This window comes from Suillus paluster (genome assembly GCF_016628075.1).
Source record: "Suillus paluster strain FC165 chromosome Unknown EDB91scaffold_62, whole genome shotgun sequence".
NCBI classification, from domain to species: domain Eukaryota; kingdom Fungi; phylum Basidiomycota; class Agaricomycetes; order Boletales; family Suillaceae; genus Suillus; species Suillus paluster.
The window spans coordinates 212774-235234 of NW_024537622.1; the positions used below are offsets into that span (position 1 = coordinate 212774).

At 48.4% G+C, this 22461-nt stretch overlaps 7 protein-coding genes across 7 annotated transcripts; 2 read left to right on the forward strand and 5 right to left on the reverse strand.

Annotated features, from left to right (window-relative positions):
- The first annotated feature begins 162 nt into the window (after nucleotides 1–162).
- On the forward strand, nucleotides 163–1438 carry EDB91DRAFT_1153965 (thioredoxin-like protein). Its single transcript, XM_041319542.1, has 5 exons — nucleotides 163–299; nucleotides 359–379; nucleotides 429–533; nucleotides 580–1086; nucleotides 1140–1438. The coding sequence occupies exons 1-5, from the start codon at nucleotides 267–269 to the stop codon at nucleotides 1188–1190; spliced, it is 717 nt and encodes a 238-aa protein (XP_041173634.1). The 5' UTR covers nucleotides 163–266; the 3' UTR covers nucleotides 1191–1438.
- Nucleotides 1439–2244: 806 nt separating this feature from the next.
- On the reverse strand, nucleotides 2245–4316 carry EDB91DRAFT_1153973 (uncharacterized protein; the record flags this gene model as incomplete). Its single annotated transcript, XM_041319543.1, has 11 exons — nucleotides 4079–4316; nucleotides 3919–4027; nucleotides 3820–3866; nucleotides 3749–3767; nucleotides 3369–3699; nucleotides 3264–3317; nucleotides 2907–3213; nucleotides 2810–2856; nucleotides 2661–2752; nucleotides 2419–2611; nucleotides 2245–2366 (listed from the first exon to the last, which is right to left on the reverse strand). Coding segments are annotated over exons 1-11 (1366 nt in total), but the record flags the coding sequence as incomplete, so codon positions are not given.
- A 1966-nt stretch (nucleotides 4317–6282) lies between these two features.
- On the reverse strand, nucleotides 6283–7926 carry EDB91DRAFT_1252092 (aspartic peptidase domain-containing protein; the record flags this gene model as incomplete). Its single annotated transcript, XM_041323460.1, has 7 exons — nucleotides 6283–6409; nucleotides 6481–6637; nucleotides 6696–7069; nucleotides 7117–7166; nucleotides 7216–7382; nucleotides 7525–7709; nucleotides 7757–7926. 7 exons carry the CDS (start codon nucleotides 7924–7926, stop codon nucleotides 6283–6285), a joined length of 1230 nt encoding a protein of 409 aa, XP_041173636.1.
- A 1022-nt stretch (nucleotides 7927–8948) lies between these two features.
- Nucleotides 8949–9363, reverse strand: EDB91DRAFT_1252093 (uncharacterized protein; the record flags this gene model as incomplete). Its single annotated transcript, XM_041323461.1, has 2 exons — nucleotides 8949–9185; nucleotides 9241–9363. 2 exons carry the CDS (start codon nucleotides 9361–9363, stop codon nucleotides 8949–8951), a joined length of 360 nt encoding a protein of 119 aa, XP_041173637.1.
- A 4492-nt stretch (nucleotides 9364–13855) lies between these two features.
- Nucleotides 13856–14926, reverse strand: EDB91DRAFT_1058564 (GTP-binding protein; the record flags this gene model as incomplete). Its single annotated transcript, XM_041314170.1, has 5 exons — nucleotides 13856–13995; nucleotides 14050–14268; nucleotides 14320–14402; nucleotides 14425–14652; nucleotides 14760–14926. The coding sequence occupies 5 exons, from the start codon at nucleotides 14924–14926 to the stop codon at nucleotides 13856–13858; spliced, it is 837 nt and encodes a 278-aa protein (XP_041173638.1).
- A 383-nt stretch (nucleotides 14927–15309) lies between these two features.
- EDB91DRAFT_1238915 (uncharacterized protein) lies at nucleotides 15310–19332 on the reverse strand (the record flags this gene model as incomplete). Its single annotated transcript, XM_041321781.1, has 17 exons — nucleotides 15310–15571; nucleotides 15774–15859; nucleotides 15935–16093; nucleotides 16162–16215; nucleotides 16298–16422; nucleotides 16467–16557; nucleotides 16606–16969; nucleotides 17036–17122; nucleotides 17150–17349; nucleotides 17371–17418; nucleotides 17452–17619; nucleotides 17662–17836; nucleotides 17917–18254; nucleotides 18321–18536; nucleotides 18586–18643; nucleotides 19087–19207; nucleotides 19230–19332. The coding sequence occupies 17 exons, from the start codon at nucleotides 19330–19332 to the stop codon at nucleotides 15310–15312; spliced, it is 2655 nt and encodes an 884-aa protein (XP_041173639.1).
- Nucleotides 19302–22272, forward strand: EDB91DRAFT_1305470 (uncharacterized protein; the record flags this gene model as incomplete). The annotated part of the gene is made up of 14 exons (XM_041325037.1): nucleotides 19302–19951; nucleotides 20008–20150; nucleotides 20206–20251; nucleotides 20327–20396; nucleotides 20450–20503; nucleotides 20564–20754; nucleotides 20807–20898; nucleotides 20949–21134; nucleotides 21184–21328; nucleotides 21387–21400; nucleotides 21450–21565; nucleotides 21622–21701; nucleotides 21751–21885; nucleotides 21948–22272. The coding sequence occupies exons 1-14, from the start codon at nucleotides 19719–19721 to the stop codon at nucleotides 22270–22272; spliced, it is 1830 nt and encodes a 609-aa protein (XP_041173640.1). The 5' UTR covers nucleotides 19302–19718.
- Between the last annotated feature and the right edge of the window lie 189 nt (nucleotides 22273–22461).

The following is a 22461-nucleotide window of genomic DNA, read 5'->3' on the forward strand; positions in this document are numbered from 1 at the left end:
AAACAAGCTGCGATCAATAGGGGTGAATCGTGATTGGGCGCGCTTCGCTAAGATGACAAGAGTGACTCGATACACGCGCAGTCATAGCAACAATGAATAGGGGCTAAAGGCACCGCGACGTGCTGTGCTGATAAAGATCAGAAGAACGCGTCTTCCGAAACCTTGATACGAACGCGTCCTTAGCAAACATGACAAAACTTCAACCCGGCATGCTTTAAAAGCTGAAGCATCAATCGGATAAGGTACCACTGATAATTGAATTCAATATGCCTGAACAACTGACTCTGTACTTACACAAGGTGAAGTGACAACTACATAGGTTCTCTAGAATCGCTCTAATGGAATTATGGTAACACAGCTTTCTCCCTACAGCCACAGAGTCAGTGTGCACTTCAAGATCTGGTGCTCGTCATTAACATTGCTTGTAGATCGAGCTGGCACTTGCGGAAGCAAACATCGAGTACAAGGCTTACCAAGTCGACCTCTTCAATAAACCCAAGTGGTTCGCTGCTCAAGTGAACCCCATTGGCAAGGTCCGCACCAATTTTCCAACTTGATTATCGCCTACCTCGGATCCAGGTACCCACAATCACCTACGGTGGTCCAGACGTCGACCCCAAGGACCCATCCCCTCTATCATTCAAACTTGCAGAGTCCAACGTGATCCTCCAATTCATCGCAGAGCTCTACCCAGAGTCCGGACTACTTCCCAAGGACCCTGTAGAGCGCGCTAAAGTACTTTTCTTCATGGACACCGTGGACCGCCACTTTGATAAGCCAGGTAACGAGTGGATGTACGGTCGCACAGAGTCTTATGACGGGTATCTCAAAGGGGTCGAAATAATCCAGGGGCTTCTGTCGGAGAGTGGCGAGTTCGCCGTCGGAGGTTGTTATACCATTGCCGACGCATGCATTGCGCCGCTCCTTTCGAGGTTGAAGGTCACCTATGAGACTGACATCGGAGCGTTCCCGGTGGGGCAGGGTATCAAACTCGGGGAAGAGTTGAAAGGGCCCAAGTATGCCAAATTTATGAAGTATGCGCAGGCCATGTTGGAAAGGCCGAGCCTGAGGGACACGAACGATGAGGTGCGTCCATGTATCGGTCACCTCGATCTCTCACTGAATGGTGGCTTGACTAGACATATCTGGCGGAAACTTGGAAGACATTGATTACTGAGCGTCGAGAGTGAGGTGACAGCACCGTAAAACGTAAAAGGCACTCGCATCTTATTGAAGAGAATATCTCTTGTACCCTGGTTGTGCTTCATGTGCAGGTGTGATGATACCGTACTTGTATTCAAGATAACTTTGTAGGACGTGCACCACTGCATCCAAATACGTGATCCTTTAAATTCATCGCAAAGCTCTACTGGCTACTCCCCAAGAAACCCGTCGAGTGTGCACGAAATAACATGAATTTCAACGAGCCAAATGATATTGTGCGCCATGAGGCCAAAACATTGAATTGTAATAATACGTATTGACTGATAAGACGAATAGAATACATATATGATATAATTTGCGTCCGGGATGTGGATGGGAGGCTGAGAGACGTGCGGGATATGCCACAAACGTGCGAGAGACAACGTATGGAGGTCAAACTGGGAATGCGGAGAGCCGTGCAAGATACAAATGACATGCGAAAAACGAACAAAATGCTACGTAGAGAAATGTGCGAGAGATGACATACGTGAAATACAAGAGGTCAAGAGAAGTGTGACAGAAGCAGAGAAAAAATAGAGGTGTGAAGGTATCGGGCTATGACCTCCGTTGGCGCTGCTTGACATCAGAATGTGCTTTATCGACGTGTGTTTTTTCTAGCCCCCCATCACGAGTGTAGATGAGTTCGCCACCATAAAATTCAGTACTCCAAAGAGAGAACACCTGCGCAGCGAAATATGGGAGTGCCCATGACTTCAACATTGCTGAAGTGTATACGGCATCAAAGAGTTTGTTGGGGGTAGGGATAATTCCCCGCGGGCACTCATAACAGCATAGCACATGTATTGGAGAAGTTTAGGACCACGGCTCTAGTCCTCGGGCAACAGGGATGCGGAATGAATGGACTCAAACCACATGTGCGTTCGGCTGATTCGAATGCTTTGGTACGAGACAGTCTGGAGATAAGCATGGACTTACATTTCTCTACCTCGCGAAGCAGCGACTGCTTGACACCCTCTTAAGTGTGAGTAAAGATATCAGACACGCGGCTGCTTATGATATCATGAATTGTTACTTAGTAGTAGAAGCAAATATTGAATAGAATCGATTGATCCTCCTTGACAAGACGGACCGCGCAGCGGCAATCACTTGTATATTTATAGCGTTCATGCTATGCCAAGCTCTCGTGCCAAGATCTGGAGACCCTGTATCATCGTATTGAGCAGAAGACATATGGACCGACGAAGGAAGGCTCACCAAGTGTTTACTGAAAAATCGCGAGACTCCAAATGGACCGATAGCGAACCAAAGTCCCGGATGTCCAGAGGGTCGATACGTCTGATTAAGTTCTCCCTCTGAGTCAAGGCCCCACACCTTAGGCGGAAGTTGTTCGGTAATCTTGTCGCCAAGAAGAGCTCTGGTGCCCTTCATGACGGGTTCGTTTCCTGTACTGCACCATACTTGAGAAAGATAAACGAGAAGCCGCGAGTCAGCCATACGCTAGGACGATAACATCTGCTGAGAGCTTAGATCCATCTTTAAACTTGATCCCGTCTTCGTCGAAGTGACTGATGTCTTGACCTTGCTTTACCTACGAGTGTGTCGCAGTTGTCAGACGTGGCTCTCAACAATTAATACAGGGTCAGACCTTGACTTTGCCTTCGACGATTAGCTTACCACAGCCTATGTCGAGCACTGTAGGGTGTTTGAAACGTCATCCATTTCAGCAACAAATACGAACGCACTAGTTCCTGATGCAGCGCGGCTAAATAAAAACCCTTCCAGCCCAACCTCACCACCGCCGGGCGAAAGTTCCCAAGTTAAGTTGAATCCAGCCTTGCGCAAACCTTCGTGGAGTTCCTTGTCGAGCATCTTCACGTGTTGTGTCCCGCCTGATTTCATCAGTTGCAGAAGGAAGGCTAAAGGCAGTGAATTGGTGCGGAAATCTAGTTCTTCGATAGGGTTGTTGTCAGAAAAAGGCAGCTTGAAGTGGGTTTCCTCTGCTGCGGAAGAGGATACAACGCAGGTAGCGCTTCTTTGGACAATTATTACCTGTTTGTCATATGAAATACGACCATGATCTGTTTCAGCCAAACACACACCTCAGCGGCACCGTGTGCTACAAAATCTTGACAGATGTCCCCACTAGCGTTGCCCTATCGGTCTCGTGAGTACGTGCAAGCAATAAATGCTCGCATATGACTGACCGCACCCACAACGACAACGCGTTTGCCTCGGAACTGCTCTGCATCTGTATGGAAGTCGGAATGATACAACGCTCCTCGAAAGTCATACATTCCATCCCAAGTGGGAATATGAGGCCTCCCGCCTCCTGTGGCAAGTATCAGGTGCTTTGGGTTGAAGATTACTTTCCGGTCTCCACGCTGTACTTCAACAGTCCATCTTGCGGATGACGAGTCGTACACTGGAGTTGAGGCGACGATACTCGAGAGCCAGATGCATAATTCCTGATTAACAGCGTACGACTCCACGAAATTAGCAAGTTTCCCCTTAGGAATGTACTTGGGGAAGTTTGTCCTAGTATTATTGAGATAACCAATACCTTTGAACTGCCAAATGTACCTACGGATAGGGACTGTAAAGCACTGTGCAGGTCATAAATTAGTTCAAAGCTCGCAGAAAGATGATTATAAGACATACTGGAGCTTTGATATGCGGGAGTATGCAACGTAAGGTTCGGGTATCTGTATTTCGCGTCTATTCAATAATGAGGACGATCTTTATTTCTGTGCATACCGTTGTCGCCAGCAATCTCCAATACGCGTATGTTTCTCGATTACGAGTGTACGGATGCCCAACCTCCCCAACCGCGCTGCACACGTAAGGCCGGATTGTCCACCACCAACTGTTTATGACTTGTCAGATCGTCACAGGTAATCAGATAAACAGAGCGCACCAATTAACACTGTGGGGTCCGCCTCTATGGCACGGAATTTTGCATCGACGTCCTCCTCCCAGGTAATTTGTCGACCCTCATATAGGCCGTGTCGGTCTGTGGAGGATTCCTCGAACCCCACGAGGTCCTGCATGTTTGTGAAAAGAGTTAAAGCCTTCCAGTTTCCATCGATATCTTGCGTGAGACGAAAGAAGCCGCGCCCGAGTGCAGCCGGCTTTGTAATGCTGAAGGTGAAAGCACCTTGTACTCCTTCAATCCCTCGCGGACCTGGTAATTTGAATGGTGAAGGAGCATTGACGGTGTGATCGTCTAGCTTGAAGTCACGAAGACCAGAATATTCCAGCCGCGACTTTCCATCAACCACCTCCGAAAGAAATCCGTGGATTTTTTCCGGTCCTGATAGCGTTCTGAAATTCCAAGAAAAACAAAGAAGATCTGACAGTACTTGTTAACGCAGCTCAGCCGCTTGGACCAACGCTGACCTCTGAACCACCCGTCCGAAAGGAAATGGCTGACAAATGATTTAACATCTCCGGTAGATGACGCGTTATCTAGCCTTTTGAGCCAGTCAGCGGAGATTGCATGAAGGTCTTCTGAAGTCATGGCCGTACACCAGGTGAAGGTGAAGGCGAGTATAGCACGGGTGTCGAGATATAAATGACACTGGGTGTGACCTTTAAAGCACTGAACGAACAATCGAATTACACCTTGTGATAGTACAACAACGACAGAAGGCTAGGATGTGAACACATAATCAGCTATCAGTCATTCTGATGATAGAGTACCCACTTGACTTGTGCTTTCCCACCGCATAAATAGTACCAGCGTGGTGCCCAAACGCGTGGTGCCCAAACGGTTTATGCTTTATTTAGTTGGTTCAGAATGTAAAATGTGGGTCAGATAGATTTTTGTATCACGGCTCTCGTGGTAAGACCACGGAATACCTAGTGGGAAAGCTCGACTCATATGCATTACTTCCCACTTGCTAGCCTTCAGAGAATATATGGCGAAGGTTCTGATTTGGTGACAGATAGGATGCGATTGGTGCTTGGCTGATGAATACGAACACTGAAGAGCAAGCTCCGATTAAGACGAACGGAGATTAGTAATGTAATGACTCAGGCAATAAAAAAACGAACAGTGCGTTGATCAAAGGGTCTTTTAATTTGGAGGAAGGCTTCTTGAGACCGGTATGTACAAACAGGCGAAGAACGATTGAATCTGGCACAGCCTGAGAGCGGGAAGTTTGTCATCTGGACAGCGCTGATCGGATGCAGGCGTAGAGCAATCATGAGGGAAGCGGAAGTACGTATGACACGTATCGTCTACTGTAGGGCGCAGCCCCAACGGACAATAAACATGGATTCAAAATAAATAAATAAGGGAAGTAAATAACGATTCGGAGTCGATCCACGTCGGACCTCCACTAGCAAGCCTCAGCAACGCGGCCACGCATGGCAGCATGCTGGCGGCTGTATAGCCAATCACAGAGGAGGAGCGCATACTTCCGAAGGAATATACTCATTCCGTGACGGGACTTTTGTAAGGCTTGTAAAGAGTTCGAAGGGGAAATGTAACGAAACGAAGAGAGTAAGAGACGAGTGCAAAGGTATTCGAGACGAGTCGGTAAACGTATAAGGTGGAGAGTTTCTATGAGGCTTTCGGTCGTGCTTGGAGCGGGGATCTGAATATAGGATTCGCTGTTAGATATGAGAGTACATGGGGGGTATATATACGTTTTCGAGTAGTTGACTAGGCCGGAATCGGCGTGAAGAGCATATGGTGAAGTGAAAGTACTCTGTCAAAGAAAGGGATAGTGAAGTGTGAGCAGTAGTAAAGTAACGAGAAAGAGATGAAAGGAGATATAGGGGAATGTATCCACGTAACTCGGATGTGAAGAGTAAAGCTCTTCGCGTCGGTTGAGTTACGTGGACGTGCTGATCGCGTCTCCATCTGAAGGCCTGGTCGGCGTGTAGATAATATGGAATCCTTACACTTTGCAAAGCACATAAATCCAACATCCCAACGATACTCGTATGCAGCACGTACCGACACGAACGAATCTAAGCTTACGCCCGCCATCGAACCTCGAACCTGATCCTTCAAATTCATCGCAGAGTTCTACCCAGAGTCCAGGTACTCCCCAAGATCTCGTCGAACGTGTGATGAGAAAAGGTGTAGAATATCCAACCCTGCGAATTTCTCTAGGATCCTATGCAGATTTCCTTTAAATCGGTGTCTGCTTTGTTCTTGACGAGTTCCTTGACGGCGTTGGGGCTCAATTCCGCGACAGAGGATTCGTCCAGAGTACGATTTACGCGGTTGAAGAACCTATCGTATTTGGTGAGAACGGAATTTTGATTGTGAAATCTAGAGCATGAACACCAATGTCATGGAGATACAGGCTATACGCACTCAATGCTGAAGACGAAGCGATCCCAGCCATGCAATCGCTTGAATTGGTGTCTGGCCCGAGGTTGAACGTCTGCGCAGATACTGTGAAGGTGCGTCCGCCAAACGTGAATGTAGGCACGGCTGAATCCATGCTATTGCACGGAACTGCGCAGACGCAAATATTGATCAAAATTGATGATGGTGAAATAGGTGACATGCTTACTTGTCCAGTACGTATATGCGCCCACCGGGTGGGGTATAGCGCCAGATATGTTCGCGTAGTAACGTTGTGCGACTGAATCAGACATGATGACGAGGGTGGTCCTGGTATCGATGATCGCAGGAACAGAGTGCGACCTATTGATCTTCTGCCCCGACCTCGAAATGCTGCTTAGCTCCACCTGCCAGTAGCCCCTCTTTGTCACAGGAATATACGTGAGTGTGTCGGAGCGGTAGAGGTTCGTGTTTGTTCCTCCGATGAGTATTTCGCTATCTCCTGTGGTAGTGGACAGCTTGAACCCCAGGACACTTTGTGGCAGTTGACCGCTCTCGCTCAATGTCTCGACAAGTGGCGATCCCTGGAACTCCGAGATTTCGCTGAATGCCAAGCCAGAGACCATCAGGGGGGTAATTCAGGTAGTTACCTGAACGCTGGCGAATATGCCGATGCGGCGCCGAGAGTCTGATTATTGGCCTGACAAGCTATATTGGTAGAACAGAAATAAACACGTTGGGCAACTAACTCTGTAGCCCCCAATAGAAACGACATCAGAGTACTCTTCGCCCACCGTCTCTCCAGAGCCGTAGACGAGTATGAACGGCTCCCCAGAATCTTTGGCCAAAGAGGACACAGCGGGGTCGTATTTTTTATGTCCGTCACAGGTTGCCGTGCATTTCACAGATGGAAGGACTGCAAGTAGTAGCGTTGTCAGCTTGGAAATGAAGGAATACACTTCCGGGAAAACTCAGAGGTCTGCACTGCCAGTGTCAAACACCACTTCAGAATTTCAGAATCAGACTGTGTCGTGTCACAGTGTCGATGATAAACGAACCTGTAAATTGTTTCGGAGGCGTGCCAACTTCGATCGAGCCGTACCAAAGGTCTGCATTGTAATTTGTGAGGGGTACACTTCCATTCGTAGCCCGCTTCGCCACCGGCCGAACGTTGAAGTGACTACTCAACGGGTGGGGAGATCCTGTGTTCCGTTCGTAGGCCCTCATGGTGGCAGCGTACTTCCTAGTTCACGTCAGCCTGATGAATTTGGTGGATAGAGGAAGACATACTCAGATACATAATCAAGCTGTCTCTCCGCATCAACCGCTTTTGAGTTGCTACCAGCGGTGTTGAGGAGAATGCGTTGTGTGCGGCCTATGTTGGAACGAGCGCTAGATGGAGGAGTGGGTGATCCAACAACCGCGACGACGAAAAGTGCACAGATGGCAGGAAGCTTCATCTTGCAGGTGTGACTAAGGTAAGAGAGGAGGGGCCACAAGACCAGGTTTTAATGCTTGAGACAACGTCATCTTGTCTGACCACGAATGCAATCTAGGCTGACACTAGTACTGTGACTTGGGACAGACTCACCAATGATATTCGCTTTGTCATCATACACCTTAAAAGCTTAAAACGCAAAAAGTTGATATACTTGTCGTTTTTACAAGTGATTGCTTGCACAGCTCGTCGTGTGAGAGGACAAGAGGACCTATTCTAAGTGGTTTTCTCTTACTTACTACTAACAATTCTGCAATATATTGTGGAAGACGTAGGTCGAACTCGCAGGCAAGAGGGTGAACTCGAAGCGGATGCGAGGCCGGGCTCCAAAGTATTGACAATGTATGATTATGTGTTGTGAATTGATGTAGATTTGACTACTGAAACAAACTGGAAAATAGAATAAAATATGAGCTGCGTCGAGGATGTGGATCGAAGGCTGGGAGTGTGCGGGATACGAACGACTTGTGCGAAGAAAAACGAACAAGATACTGCGTAGAGAAATGTGCGGGGACATGGGAAAAACAACAAGGGGTGCCCAGAGAAGCGTGGCAGAGTCTACGGGAAGTGCGACCAAACGGATAGAGAGGAAGCATATTAGTATATGATGCAGAGAAAACATTTGAGGTATGAAGGTATCGGGGATATGGATCACTTACCGGAGACATCTACGCAGCACTGTTCTCGCACTAAGAACAACCATCCCTGTACCTTCAATCGCACCGCTTCATCACGATTACTGTCCTGTTCCGTCTCCACGTTTGTGGAACCAACCTTATTCCTACGAACAAGATACGACAACGCCAGGAGGACATCTATTTCATCTCGTACAGAGGCATTCCTCCGCCGCGCATGTCGGGCTTCGTTATTCCGCTGGCGCTTGGCGTCAACACGTGGTTTTTCAAGCGGCATCATGACTAGCCGCCCATCACGAGTGGAGATGGGCACACCACCATACAGTTCGGGGCTCCAAGCAGGGACTACCTACTCAGTGAATGCCGCAAGTCCCCATGACTTCATCATTGCTGAAGCGTATACAGCTTCGAAGGGCAAGTTCGGGGGCCAATCATGGGGCGCAACACGGAATAGACTACCGTTATGTACGATGATGTTATAGATGGGTGGTGGGTTCGGTGGGGGATCGAGATCATGCAGCATGATATGACAGTCGCCATGGGGGAGGTAGTTGATGTCATCCCGGTCCATATATGCGTTCGGTATCTGTAATAAAAAAAACGAGGGCACTGGAGTATAATCAAAACAAGTTCGCACGTACTGGTAAAAGTATAAGAGTCGTCCCCATGAAGTGGTAAATGTCTCGGCTTACGAATAGACCGTTCTGTAAGTCCTTTACGTCCTCGATCATCTGAGGAACTCGGATGTTTGTGAAGAAGTTCATAAGGATGTATGAGGACCACAAGTATACGTGCGACAGGGATGTCCGGAAGGAGTTTTCCCACATGCATGCTATGGGTAAGTGAGGATAATTGGATACCAGGCCATATACAACGGTAAACAAACCAGTTCGCGTCCAAGTAGTAAAATCAATACCAAGATAATTAATCATATGCACGATACTACAACCACCAACACCAGCACCAGCACCAGCACCAACTGCTCCTTCCGAGTCTGCACAGGTGTCGTCCTTCACACCATCCGCAGTGCGCACTCAAACTAGAAGACCCCTCCCCCGCCCGCATCTTCTCTAACCACCGCCTCTCACTCGCCAATTCTCGTCCATCACCCGCACCAAAACTCGCTTCCAAATCCTCCTGGGACGGGCTCCACCGCAAAAAATCCTTCATACTCGATACAAAAACAAGCGGTATGTCCACACGCATACTTTCATTTCCAGTGCGCTACGCGCGAGTACGGCTGGTGCATTGGCTGTAACTTAGGGGTACATTCCTGCAAAGCAAAAGCAACACAATCATCAGTGTTTGTGTGTGTGGGAAGGTTGCGGAGGAGGGTATGTACTTGCGAGGAAACTGATGCCTAACACAAAGACTGCAACATCCCATCCGTCACAGGACTCTACAAAGACCACAAATGAATAAACCCAACACCACAACACCCACCACAAACACACACCAGGCATGAACGAATCCACATATGCCGGCCACCTCTCCGCCAATGTCTTCGAGTAAGTGTATCGGTATTGTCTTCGTGTCTGTGAGCTGTCCTGACAACACATGAACATTAAACACTCGACAGTGCAGTGAGGGAGGTAACAAACGCACCCAACCCACTCGGAAAATATTCTCATCGGGCTCAAGAAGATTATCCGCAAACCTCCGACTATTAAGCTGGTCCTGGATCGTTCGGTACTTGTATCGCCCGATCGCGCCCAAAAGAAAAGAGCCCTTGACTCCTAGCATCAGCCGACTGCAAACTGGACTTACCCCACACCAAAAAAACGACCCATAAAATCGAGATACTGGAGGACTGAAAACTGCACCTGCTCAGTCAACGACCCGATTACCGTATCAATCGTATATATATCCGATATGCATCCTATCACTCAATATCTGAGTCGACACCCCATTCCACAAAACAACACGCAGAAGAAATGCACCTACACGACGTATATTGCATCTACTCCTCAAACACATGCTGGTCAATCCCATCATAAAAATGGTCTGCATGAGCAGCACTGTCATCGATTTGAGCGAGTTCTGTGAGGAACTGGTATGCTGTAGCGACGGGGTGGTTTGAGAGGTTGATATAGGCGCTGAGGTGTTGGAAGAATATGAATGCCTTGTAGCGGCATGTTAGGAATGTAAGACCAGTAAAATAAATAGAACAATGCACGTCGAAAAGTCGCAAAGTACGTAGAAAACAATATTCCAAAAGAACACATTTTCCCTCGACGCTTTGTGCAGCGGTGCAGCAGGCATCTCGTTCTCCCTCTTCCTGTGGCGTCTACCTGCATCGACTCGTGGTGTTCTTCGCTGCGATGGGGTCCTTCTTCGTAAAGGTTTTTCTTGTGCGCTATGAAAGGCTACATCTTCGGAGAACCAGGTTGCGTGTGAGACGTTGAGGACTGCGCGGCGCATCTCGTCGCGGCCCGTGCAGGCGACATTGGCCTCCTGGTGGAGTGGGACACTTGGTATATAGACGTACGCTGGCGGGAATACGGCGGTAGCTTCAGTTGTTGGATACCAGCGTTTAGTTCAATAATCACTTGACGTGAGTTCAATACACGGTGTGACAAAACAGACGACGAGATGATGAGATCTGAAAAAAGGGTGTTGAAACCCGGTAGTACAGTCTGCAGCGCTCAGCAGTTGAAGCTGGAGTGCTTGGTATAGTACACAGTATGGGAACGAGCCTCGAAACTTTGAAAGCAGCTGGCGTGCTTGGTATTGTACACAACACGGAATAGCACGGGGGGGGGCATTAGAAAGCATGGAACTTGGCTCGAACGTCATCTACTTCTTCACTGTCAATTCCTTTGCTGCGGACAGTTGGTCAACTTCAAGTTCCGGGTTGGAAACGAGGCTAGGGACGTACACAGGCGATTTGCAAGGATGAACTCAAGAATCTTCTTCTTCGTCTCCTCTTTCTCATAGCCTCTACTAGCAATTTCCGTCACGACTTTCTCCACAGCGACAGCCGTAGGAGATTTCACATAATAGTCCACGGCAGACTTAATGAACCCCAGTTCCTCGTCATGCTGGAGGAAAGCAGCATATTCGAGGACGATAATGGTAGCTGCCTCTTGTTGGTAAAATTGTAGCTGTCCACGCAGTCGGAAACTGACCAATACCAGTCTGAATGATTCTTTTCGCAGCAGGGAACCATGTTCCCTTGCCAACCTATTGCAGATTCTTGAGAGTGGCGAGGATTAATGCGAGGAACTGTACCCACCAAAGGCTGAAGGGCAGACAAAATACGCCATCTCCGAGTTTCGATCTAGTTGTTGAGACAAGGGAAAGGTGTTACCGTTAGAACGAATTGAAACAGAGCGCTTGCCTCCTGGTACACAGTGATGTTAAAATCATCAGGTGACATTCTTGAAAATACACTTACATGCTGTTCAGGTAATATTTTTGAATAATAAACCACCAGAAAATGTCCGCTATGATGATCGGATGACTTACAAACTATCAAGGAGTTAGATTCAGATTAGAACCACGAGACAAGAGTAAGGATCTGCCCGGCGGACCATCAATGGACTTACTAGCTGTGAAAGGTCAACAAAATCTGTGTCAGGGGAGCATTTGTATCAAAGGAGATGCCATACATCCTGCAAACATACAACAAAGGGATTACTATGGTCCAGTTGCGAGAATACTGGGCTATTGAAAGACACTCACAGCCTAGAAAGAAAGTGCAAATCAGAATTGATGCATAAGGACTGGAACATAGTGAGCAGCTCACATTCTGTAGAGGGTGTAGGAATATGTAAGAGGAGTAAACATGGAAGAGAAGGCCCAGAGTATGGATACTCAACAAACTATGCATGATGTAAGTGACAAGCGACAGAAAAAAGAGGAGACTTACATTAGGCTACAAATGATTTTAATTGTCATGATTTTGGTATCATGTTAATGTAAGGCAAAATCAAAAGACCTACCACCTGTCAAAGAACCAAGGGGAGCAAGAAATGGGGATCATCAGCATAGGTTCAGGATGAGAAACCATCCAGGCACTTACCGACTGTCAACAGGCCAGCAGCAACAAGTGATCAGGATAATCAGCATGGGTTCAGGATGAGAAACCATTCAGGCACTTACCGACTGTCAACAGGACAGCAGCAGCAAGTGATCAGGATCATTAGCATGGGTTCAGGATGAGGAACCATCCAGGCACTTACATACTGTCAACAGGCCAGCAGCAACAAGTGATCAGGATCATCAGCATGGGTTCAGGATGAGAAACCATCCAGGCACTTACCCACTGTCAACAGGCCAGCAGCAACAAGTGATCAGGATCATCAGCATGAGTCCAGGATGAGAAACCATCCAGGCACTTACCTCCTGTCAACAGGCCAGCAGCAACAAGTGATCAGGATCATCAGCATGGGTTCAGGATGAGAAACCATCCAGGCACTTACCCACTGTCAACAGGCCAGCAGCAACAAGTGATCAGGATCATCAGCATGAGTCCAGGATGAGAAACCATCCAGGCACTTACCTCCTGTCAACAGGCCAGCAGCAACAAGTGATCAGGATCATCAGCATGGGTTCAGGATGAGAAACCATCCAGGCACTTACCCACTGTCAACAGGCCAGCAGCAACAAGTGATCAGGATCATCAGCATGGGTTCGGGGTGAGAAACCATCCAGGCACTTACTGACTGTCAACAGGCCAGCAGCAACAAGTGATCAGGATCATCAGCATGGGTTCAGGATGAGAAATCATCCAGGTACTTACACGCTGTCAAGAGGCCAGCAGCAACAAGTGATGAGGATCATCAGCATGGGTTCAGGATGAGAAACCATTCAGGCACTTACCCACTGTCAAGAGGCCAGCAGTAACAAGTGATCAGGATCATCAGCATGGGTTCAGGATGATAAACCATCCAGGCACTTACTGACTGTCAACAGGCCAGCAGTGACAAGCCATCAGTATTGTCAATGCTGTTTGGGTTTTGCAAACCACAATCTTACCGGCTATCATTAAAGAACAACTACAGTCATGGAAAAGATATTAGAATGTCCACAGTTTCAGCATTGCAATATTTACCATTTGTGAGTGCCCTTGCCAAGCATTGTCATATTGAATCAATCATCTTACTTTGATATATGAAAACCACTTAGCAATGTCAAATTGGTAGTCTTCATGATCAGTTGGATGTAGGAAGGATTTTCGGTGTGCATGATCAATGACTGTTCTAGATGATGTTAAAAAACAACTAGATGCTAGTTCACATGCAACTTTGCCACTCACTCAACAGCATACTTGATACAAAGTTCCATGTTGGACTGTTGCGTCGACACGAAGCACAACTTCAATTCTTCACTGTCCAATGCAAATGCTGTGCATTCCAGTAACGTGTTACAATTTGTATCCGCCCGGTTCATATCTGAATGACTCGTGTTGACTTTGACACTAGACAAACCAATATTGAACTACTTACTCTCCAAGCATATGTAGGACTTGGGACGGGCATGGTTTTCGGTATCGCACAATTCGCACAATCGATCCCAGACACGGGTATTCTTGAACAATTCTTGAACACGTTCGGCAATCCTCTTCGATCGCTCTTCTTTTGAAAGCCCGCCTAGGTCCTTCTTGATTTCTCCGAACGCCACTGGACGCAAGGCCTCGAACTTCGTGAATATCACGATTACGGGAACTGAATGGTATTCAGTACGAGCACAGTCAGACACTGGAGTCGCACGCTCACCATTACCAGTGTTGCATTCAGAGAAGAACTTCTCTTCTGCCCGTTGGATTGTTCGACAATGGTCGTCCATTGGAATACAGTACCTACGGTATGATAGTAATGGACGAGCGCCAAACACGGGAGGGAGCCACTTGCCAGATAGCATGTATTCGTTCCTCTAATTTCGTCGCGTTTGCGCGTTCTGAGATAAATCTCTTCATATCCTCGAATTCTTCTGCAGAGCCCGCTTCGAAACCGCACGAGTCGTGAAAGACAAACCCGGGATTGCTCTTGAACACCATCTCGTTCCTAATATCGTGATTTCCACGCTGAGCACCCATCAGCGCATGCATACTCGTAAGGCAGATGACAGTGCACGCACCAATCTCGTGCCTTCCACGACGGTGGCATCTATCTATCCACAAGCATGATCAGCGCTCGACCCCCGCATGTTATAAAACATATCCCACACCTTGTCTCCTTTGGCATTGTAAATCTCTGGATTTTCTGCGGTATTGCAGACCTTCTGCAGGATGGTTGTTTTGCCTGCATTGGCTCGGCCCAGGATCAGAACTCGAAAGCGCCCGAATGTCTCTCTGAGGTTCTGAGGGTCGACTTTGGGTGCCATCGGGAGATCTGGATGTGCGTCTTGAAAGTGGCGGTGGTTTCGTTGCTCGTGCAAGCAGTGGGAGTAACACGGAACGGGATCGCAATGAAGATACGAGAGCGAAACGACAACGAAATTGAGATTATGAAATCTGCGGTGAGGATGTAAGTTTAGATAAGATCGGCTATACTTAGTAAGTTAGAATCATACAACGGTAAACAGAACAGTTCGATAGTAACGTTCAAATGTCCGAGTACTCAAGCGCAGCAGAAAATATGATTAACCATTCGCACTATACACAACACCTACATTTCCTCCAACACCAGCACCTCAAACTACCCTCGCAGACACAGGTACAGGCGTTGTCTCCTTCACACTCACCGTGACCACCTTAGCTTCCCCACTCACACCAGAAGGCCACCCCCCGCCTGCGTCTTCTCCAACCACCGCTCTCGCCTCTTACTCGCTGCTTCCCTTCCAACACCTGCACTCGAACTCGTATCCACATCCTCCTTGGACGGAATCCGCCACAAAAAGTCCTCCGTACCCGATACAAAAAACAAGCGGTACGTCCGTACGCATACTTTCGTTTCTAGTGCGCTACGCGCGAGTACGGCTGGTGTGCTGGATGTAACTGAGGCTGGTACGTTCCTGCGAAGTAAAGCACTGGTTAGTATTGTGTGCGGGAGGTTGAAGAGCAGGGGCAGGTGTACACACTTTCGAAGAAACGGACGTGTAACACGGGCCTGCGATATCCCCTCCGTCACAGGACTCTACAAACCACATAAACAAATGCATCAACATCAACCCAACACCAAAACACCCATCACAAACACGCACCGAAACAAACGAATCGACATACGCCTACCGCCTCTCCGCCAACATCTCAGAATCATCGAACCTGGAATCGTCTTTCCCGAGTAATTGGATCGTCATCGGTTTCGTGTCTGGGAGCTGTAGCGGTGACACACAACATATAAATGTGAGCATTGAAATGACAGTGCGTGAAGAATAAGGAAAGAGACGCACCCAATCCACCCTAAAAATATTCTCATCAGGCCCAAGGACATTCTCCGCAAACCTCCGACTATTGAGTTGGTCCTGGATGGTAGGAGCTTGTAATGCCCGATGGCGCTTCAGAAACTCAAAGAGTTCTTGACTCTTGGCATCAGCCAACACGAGCTGGACCTACCCCCCATTAAAGAGTCAAAAGGGACTCACAACTAGATGAAGAGCAGGACGAGACGAGGACGCACCTGTTTGATTAATGACTCAATGACTTTATCAATCGTAAATATCCGGTAGGCATCCTATCGCCAATAATCGATACCCACTTCACTCCACAACCAAAAACCAAAAACACGCAAACAAAATCAAGAGAAAGAAACGCACCTTCACCCCAAACATATTCCGCATCTGCTCCTCAAACACATGCGCCTCGATCTCGTTATCAAAAAGCCTCTCACATGACTCCAACATCAACTCATAAAAATGATCCGCATGAGCAGCTCGGTCGTCTAGCTGAGCGAGGTGCGTGAGGCATGCCTAGGGCTGTGGCCACCGGATTGATTTTGGTTTTGGAGGTTGATTTGGGGGAGGAGAGCGATGCGCGCGCTAATGTGCTTGAAGAATAAGAGTCTGGAGTATAGTGCCTGTGGAAGGTACGTTAAGGAAGGATGTAAAAGTAGAACAGAATAGACGCGTACCTCGAGAAGACGCAAAAGGACATAAAAGACAGTATTCCCAAAGAACACGTTTTTCCTCGACGCCTTGCGCAACGGAGCAGCAGGCTCTCGTTCTCCCTCCTCTGGAGCGGTAGCGTCTACCTGCATGACATCGGGTATAGCAGGAGACGCAGGTCTCGAAGCAGAGGGCGAAGCAGCTTCCTGCGCACGCGTTTTCTTCCCCGTCGATTTCGCCTGCTCGCTCTTAAGCAGTTTCTTCCTCCAATCCCCACCAGAAGACATCCCACCCTTCCGCTTCCTCCCCCCTCCATTCCTGGTACTATTCGTCTCAGCGTCATCCCCATCCCTCCCCAAGCACAAACGCCCTACGAAACACCTCCTGATCCAACACGAAACACAATGGCACAAACCTCCTCAAAAAACCCTCAACCCTCCCCCTCTCCACCCCCCATTCTGTCCCTGCGTCCGATCCAAGAACGACAACGCCATCTTCACAGCATCCTGCACCTCATACGCCAATTGATGCCTGACCCTCGCACGCGCGAACGAAGGGGTTCACAAGCGCAGCGCGCTGACACACCTGGGCGTCCCTAGCAGCTTCGATCTGCGCAATGAGGACTTTCGCAGGGAGCGCTTTTTTTCCGAGGTTTTACATGCTATCCCTGCGTGGTCGAGTGCGCGAGACGGGTTTCGAGCGTCTACTTCTCGCCACACTTTATTCCGTTTCCTCTGTGCAAGTTTCCATTCTTCTTCTTTCTCCTTGAGGCGGTGGAGTACCACTGGGATAGCTATAGCCGGAGATTCTTGCATCGCCCGCAACACCTCCCACTATGCTTCCTTCCCATAGATCTTCTTAATGACCCTCGCATGCACCGCCTTGCCCGATCCTCCTGGATTAGGTTTTAGTTTGAAGGCACTGCGTTCGTCAGGGGGGAGTTGTAAGATTTCAGCAGATATGGACTCAAGGATGATGATAGTGCAGGTGGCTGCTACGACGTGGAAATCGTACTCATGGCGTTCTTCTTCGCTCTAGAGGAGAACTTCGTCGTAGATATTTTTCTTGTGCGCTACGAAGCCTGCGTCTTCAGACGACCAGGTTGGGTGGGAGACCCATTCGTCGTTGAGGACTGCGCGGCACATCTCGTCGCGGCCTGTGCATGTAACGCTTCCTTCCTGTTGGATTGTTAGTTGGTATTTGGTGCTTGGGTAGGGGGACGTACGATGGTGGGCATTCAGCGGTAGCTTCCTTATTGGAGCCCCGTATTGACTCTCCCTGGGCGGATGGGAACGATCATAAGCCCTCCTTGGCCTCGAACCCTCGCTCACGTCTGCTGCTGCTGACTCTCGTCCAACACCCAGCGCTCCCTCTCCCTTCTGTCATCCCACCCAAGAATCTCCCTAAACTGGCGCATCCACTCCGCGTCTCCAAGGAAATTCCGTGCCGAGCGGACGACGCGAGTGGTATCGATCAGTTCTTGCGTGAAGAGGCTCATGAGTTTGAAGAACTCGTTGTAGGTGTCTCGGTTCCCTAACGCGCGTTTGACGCGGTCGAAGAAGTGGGTATCGTCTAGTGGGAGGTGGGAGGGAGGGAGGGGGAGCTGTGTGAGCTTGAAGAGGTCAGTGGGGTATTTGGATTCAGGAGCAGAAAGGCACCTTGGAAGGAGCTTTGGGTGCTAAAGAGAAGGGTGTCGTTCGCGCTTGTTGGCTTTGCGTTTGCGATTTTGAGGGACGATGGGTTCGATGGGTGGTTGGGGTTCTGGACGACGGCGGAGAGGCTTGCCATTGAGAGGTGTGTTTGAGCGGGTGTAGCGTCCTGTGAGGGAGAAATAGCTTTCTTCTACATCGTCGAAAACATCCTGGCTCTTCTCGGGCATGAGAATCCTAAAATATGGGCGCAAATGGGGGTTGTCTTTGAAAAGGCGGGCGATCTCAGCTGATACTTCACGCTGTGAATATCATGTGTTATTGTACCATAAAAGAAGGCAAGAGGCTCACCTCGTCAACGGCATCAGTGGTGTTATAGAATTTTTCTAGACGTACTGAAAGGCTGGTTCTATAGAGGAGCTGTCGAGACCGAGATTCATGCCATACATGTTTGGATCAGGCTCAGGACCCAAGACTGTGGGAGAGGCAACGGATGGAGTAGAAGGCCAAGGGTCGTCACGGGTAAACTGAAGCATTGTGCCTGTAGGTGTGGTGATGGCGATAAAAGCAGACTGTTGGGGGTCAGAGGAGCACTCAATGCGATAGCCGACGGGAAGGAAGGTGTTGAAGCCCTGAATAAGGGGTGACCATTGAAGAGGTGTGAGACGCGTTTGATGACGCCTGGGGTATCTGTGCTAGATGGATGAATGATTATGAGATAGTGCATTTAAAATGAAAATTCATCAACAAATCACTTTGCCTCTGTGGGCTCTGTACAGAAGGGACCAAGCTGTGGCCAGCCATTTTTTGGTGGTGGCAAAAAAAAAGTGTTTTGCTGATGTTGGAACGTACAAACCGCTCTTAAAATCCTTCACCATATCGAGGGAGTGGTTATAGACATCTGGCTGACCATGGAACTGGACTTTGACGGCATCGAGGTAGCTCGATGCATCTGTGACGTTGATGGGGCGCTCTAGTAAGGGCTTAGAAGGGACTTGAAGTGAGCCGATTGGAAACCGAGACGTGAGCCAGTAGGAACGTGAGAAGTGGATGTTCAATGCGTGGAGATCGAGGACGGAAGAATTGTTGAGGCGGCATACTAACGTCTCGAGTAGTTTCTGGGTTGGCGTCAGGTTTGTCCGTCATTGAAACGTCTTCGTTTGCAGTCAGTAAGGTTTAAACTCAGAGGTCGCTTGCTGTCCTTCATCACCCGCGCCCCAAATCTGCCTCCTGGGTCTTTATCCTTCATATCCACGTCTTCTGTCCACTGGAGTTGATGCTCCTGAGTCCTCACGTGCACTCGACAAGACTTGTTGCGTATGTAATCAAGCTAATGCTTCAAAACTTGAAGCGCGCATCCAGCATGCGCAAACACGCGATTATAGTATATACGATGTTCGCATCCCAGAGCTATTACACTCGCATTGCAATTGCGCCTGTCATCCATTCGATCCTCGACCATCCTCCCGTTGTTTGGAGGGACGATGTCTGCAAATACTACTACTATCCACATTTCCAGTAAGAATCTCCTACTACTTATTAAGTATCTCGCCATGATGTATACATCGTGCTTCCTACCAGATATTGTCATCCGCCTCGACGATGCTTCGCACAAGAAGCTCGAATTTGCCGAATTGAAGCTTGATTCACAGCGACCGGAAATCCACCGTGTCTCAGACGAAGATAGAGACCTTACTGCAAAGTTCGATCCCGCTATGTAAGTCCACCTATACTACTGGTTGCTAGAAACTTGGTCAGAACATTGTACCACAGCGCGATGACCACTGAGCGCGCTTCCTTGTCGGTACACTTCCGACACCATAGCATGGGCATGCTTCAGCGGAAGACTACTGTGGAGTTTCCATTGGACAAAAAAGACATACTGTCCAATCCAGTGGATAAAGATGGTAAACGAGGTGAACCTATTAGTCTCAAGCCGTGTCGCATCAAGTTGATAGCCCGATGTGACAGAGTATCGGACGACTAAGCGCAAGATCACTGTCGTCGTTACAATATCGTCGGTGTATTTATAGTTTTCTTGGCTCAAAAGCAAGCTGATCATCCTTGTCCATATCGGCCGTTACGATATCAGACAGCTGCAGTCGACTAGCAGTGATATTCTAGAAATTTGTCCAAGGTTCCGACTACTGGTAATAGGCAAGGTCTGTCGGTTCATTATCTTCAAGCATAGATGTCTCATGGGCCCGCTTTGTAGACTGGAGTCGGAAAATCATCACTGATCCAACAGGCATTTAAAATAAATGAAGTGGTTAAGTAGATTTGAACCACCGCATGACGACATATGCTGATGCTCGCCTGTTCTTTACAGCATGTTTCTGAACATACGCGGGGCAAAGCAGATATCAACAGGGAATTCGTCGCGCGAGAAAACGAGCGATTTGTCCTCCACGACAGTGAGGGATTCGAAGTTGGTGACAGCAGCAGTTTTGCGGATGCAAAAGAGTTCATTGGCTGCCGACGCGAAATGCCCGAACTAAAGGACAAGATACATGCGGTCTGGTATGGTGTTCTAGCTGCCACCGCCACTCTGCCATGCTAACACTGTTTGAAGGCTCTGCCTCTCGATACCTCATGCCGATGGACGGCTGCTCGAGAGCGGAGTAAAGGAGTTTCTAGAATCGAGGAAGGAAATATTGGGAAATAGTGCGTATTGTTCACGTCTCGTCACTCGTCACTCATGTTCCAAACTGTAGTTCCGATCATTGTCGTCTTCACCAAGCATGACGTTCTCGTCGACAAAGTGGACTTTGAAGCTGAGGAATCAGGAGAATATGATGAAAACGCACTCGAAAAGCTCAAAAGAGATGCTTTGAATAATCTGTGTGTAAAGCCACTCACAGATGTAGCTGGAAGCGACGTCCTGCACGCAACGGTTTCCAGTATGGAACATTCACTTCTCTGATCTCCACCTCTGAAGTACCTTGATAGCGAAGAATGGGTACGAGAGCACCGTACGACAGCTGATCGATCTCACAACCACGAACGTCGAACAATTCGTGGACTCAGAAGCGGCATTAGCCATGATGATAGCTCAGCGGGTAAATATTGACCTTAAAGTCAAGGCGTCAATCGCGTATGCTCAACCACTATCGTGTTTGTAAACCACTAATTTCACACTTTGCTCTTCACAGCGTCGGCAAGAAAAGTTGGTCTTGTTGCAGTCTTCGAGGCCTTTTTGACTTGTGAATTTTTAGGATATTGGAGAGGCCTCGCTTCGAGCATGAACTTCACGGGTTTCACCATGTGGGACTGTTTGTCTTTGATTCACAAGGACATCATTGCTGTGTGGAACTTCAATGACCCTCGCTGTGTGAGACACATCTTGTATCGGTTCATATCTCAGGCTGCTGACATGTTTCCGCAAAGCACTTGGCCGATGACAAGTTCAAAGAACTGCTTCTAAAAGATCTGGAGAAGGACAACCTTCCGAATACAGCAGGAACTTTGTGAGTTGTTATACTCTGTGATGCTATCATTTTATGGAGGCATTGGCAGTAAATTCGGCCTCTCCGTGGTCGGGGCAATAATCGGTATTTTGACACCGCTGGCAGCCCCGTTACTACCGATCGTCGTGCCAATTGCTGCAGGGGTGGTCGTGGCAAAGTGGGCTTATGATACTTATCAACGAACGTAAGTGAATGTGTGCTTTCGCTGTTTGAAATGTGCCCTGAATAGCTAATAAACCGATCCAGAGACATCGTCTTGCGGCGGATCATGACGTACATCGTGGATTTGACATGTATCATGCAGATCTTGTTCTTGCTAGCGCCAACAGGGTCCATCTCTCGTCCCGTCGCCAAAATCGCTAACAAAGCCTATGAGGTGGCTTGCAAAAGTGATGTCCACTCGGAGATTCAATCTTGGCATATGCCTGTAACTCCTAGTCGAAGAGACGAAGCGCTTGAGAAGATTGTTGCACTGATCGAGGTTCATTCCATCAAGGCTGACGAAGTTCAGGACCTGAGGACGAAGATTGGGCCACACGTGGCGGGGTTGCAACTAGACGAAGAGTGGTAGATGATGTCTGAGCCTTCAGCTACTAGCTTGATACATTGCACATATCATTCGGACCTTGGCAACATATATGCACGTGATGTTATCCGGAGCTATTTATATTCTCTGATTTTGGGTTCTTTGGCATGATCAGTGTGGCGGCTACAACAACTTTATCAGCATCGTCTTTGTGTAGGTTGAAGTGTATATGGC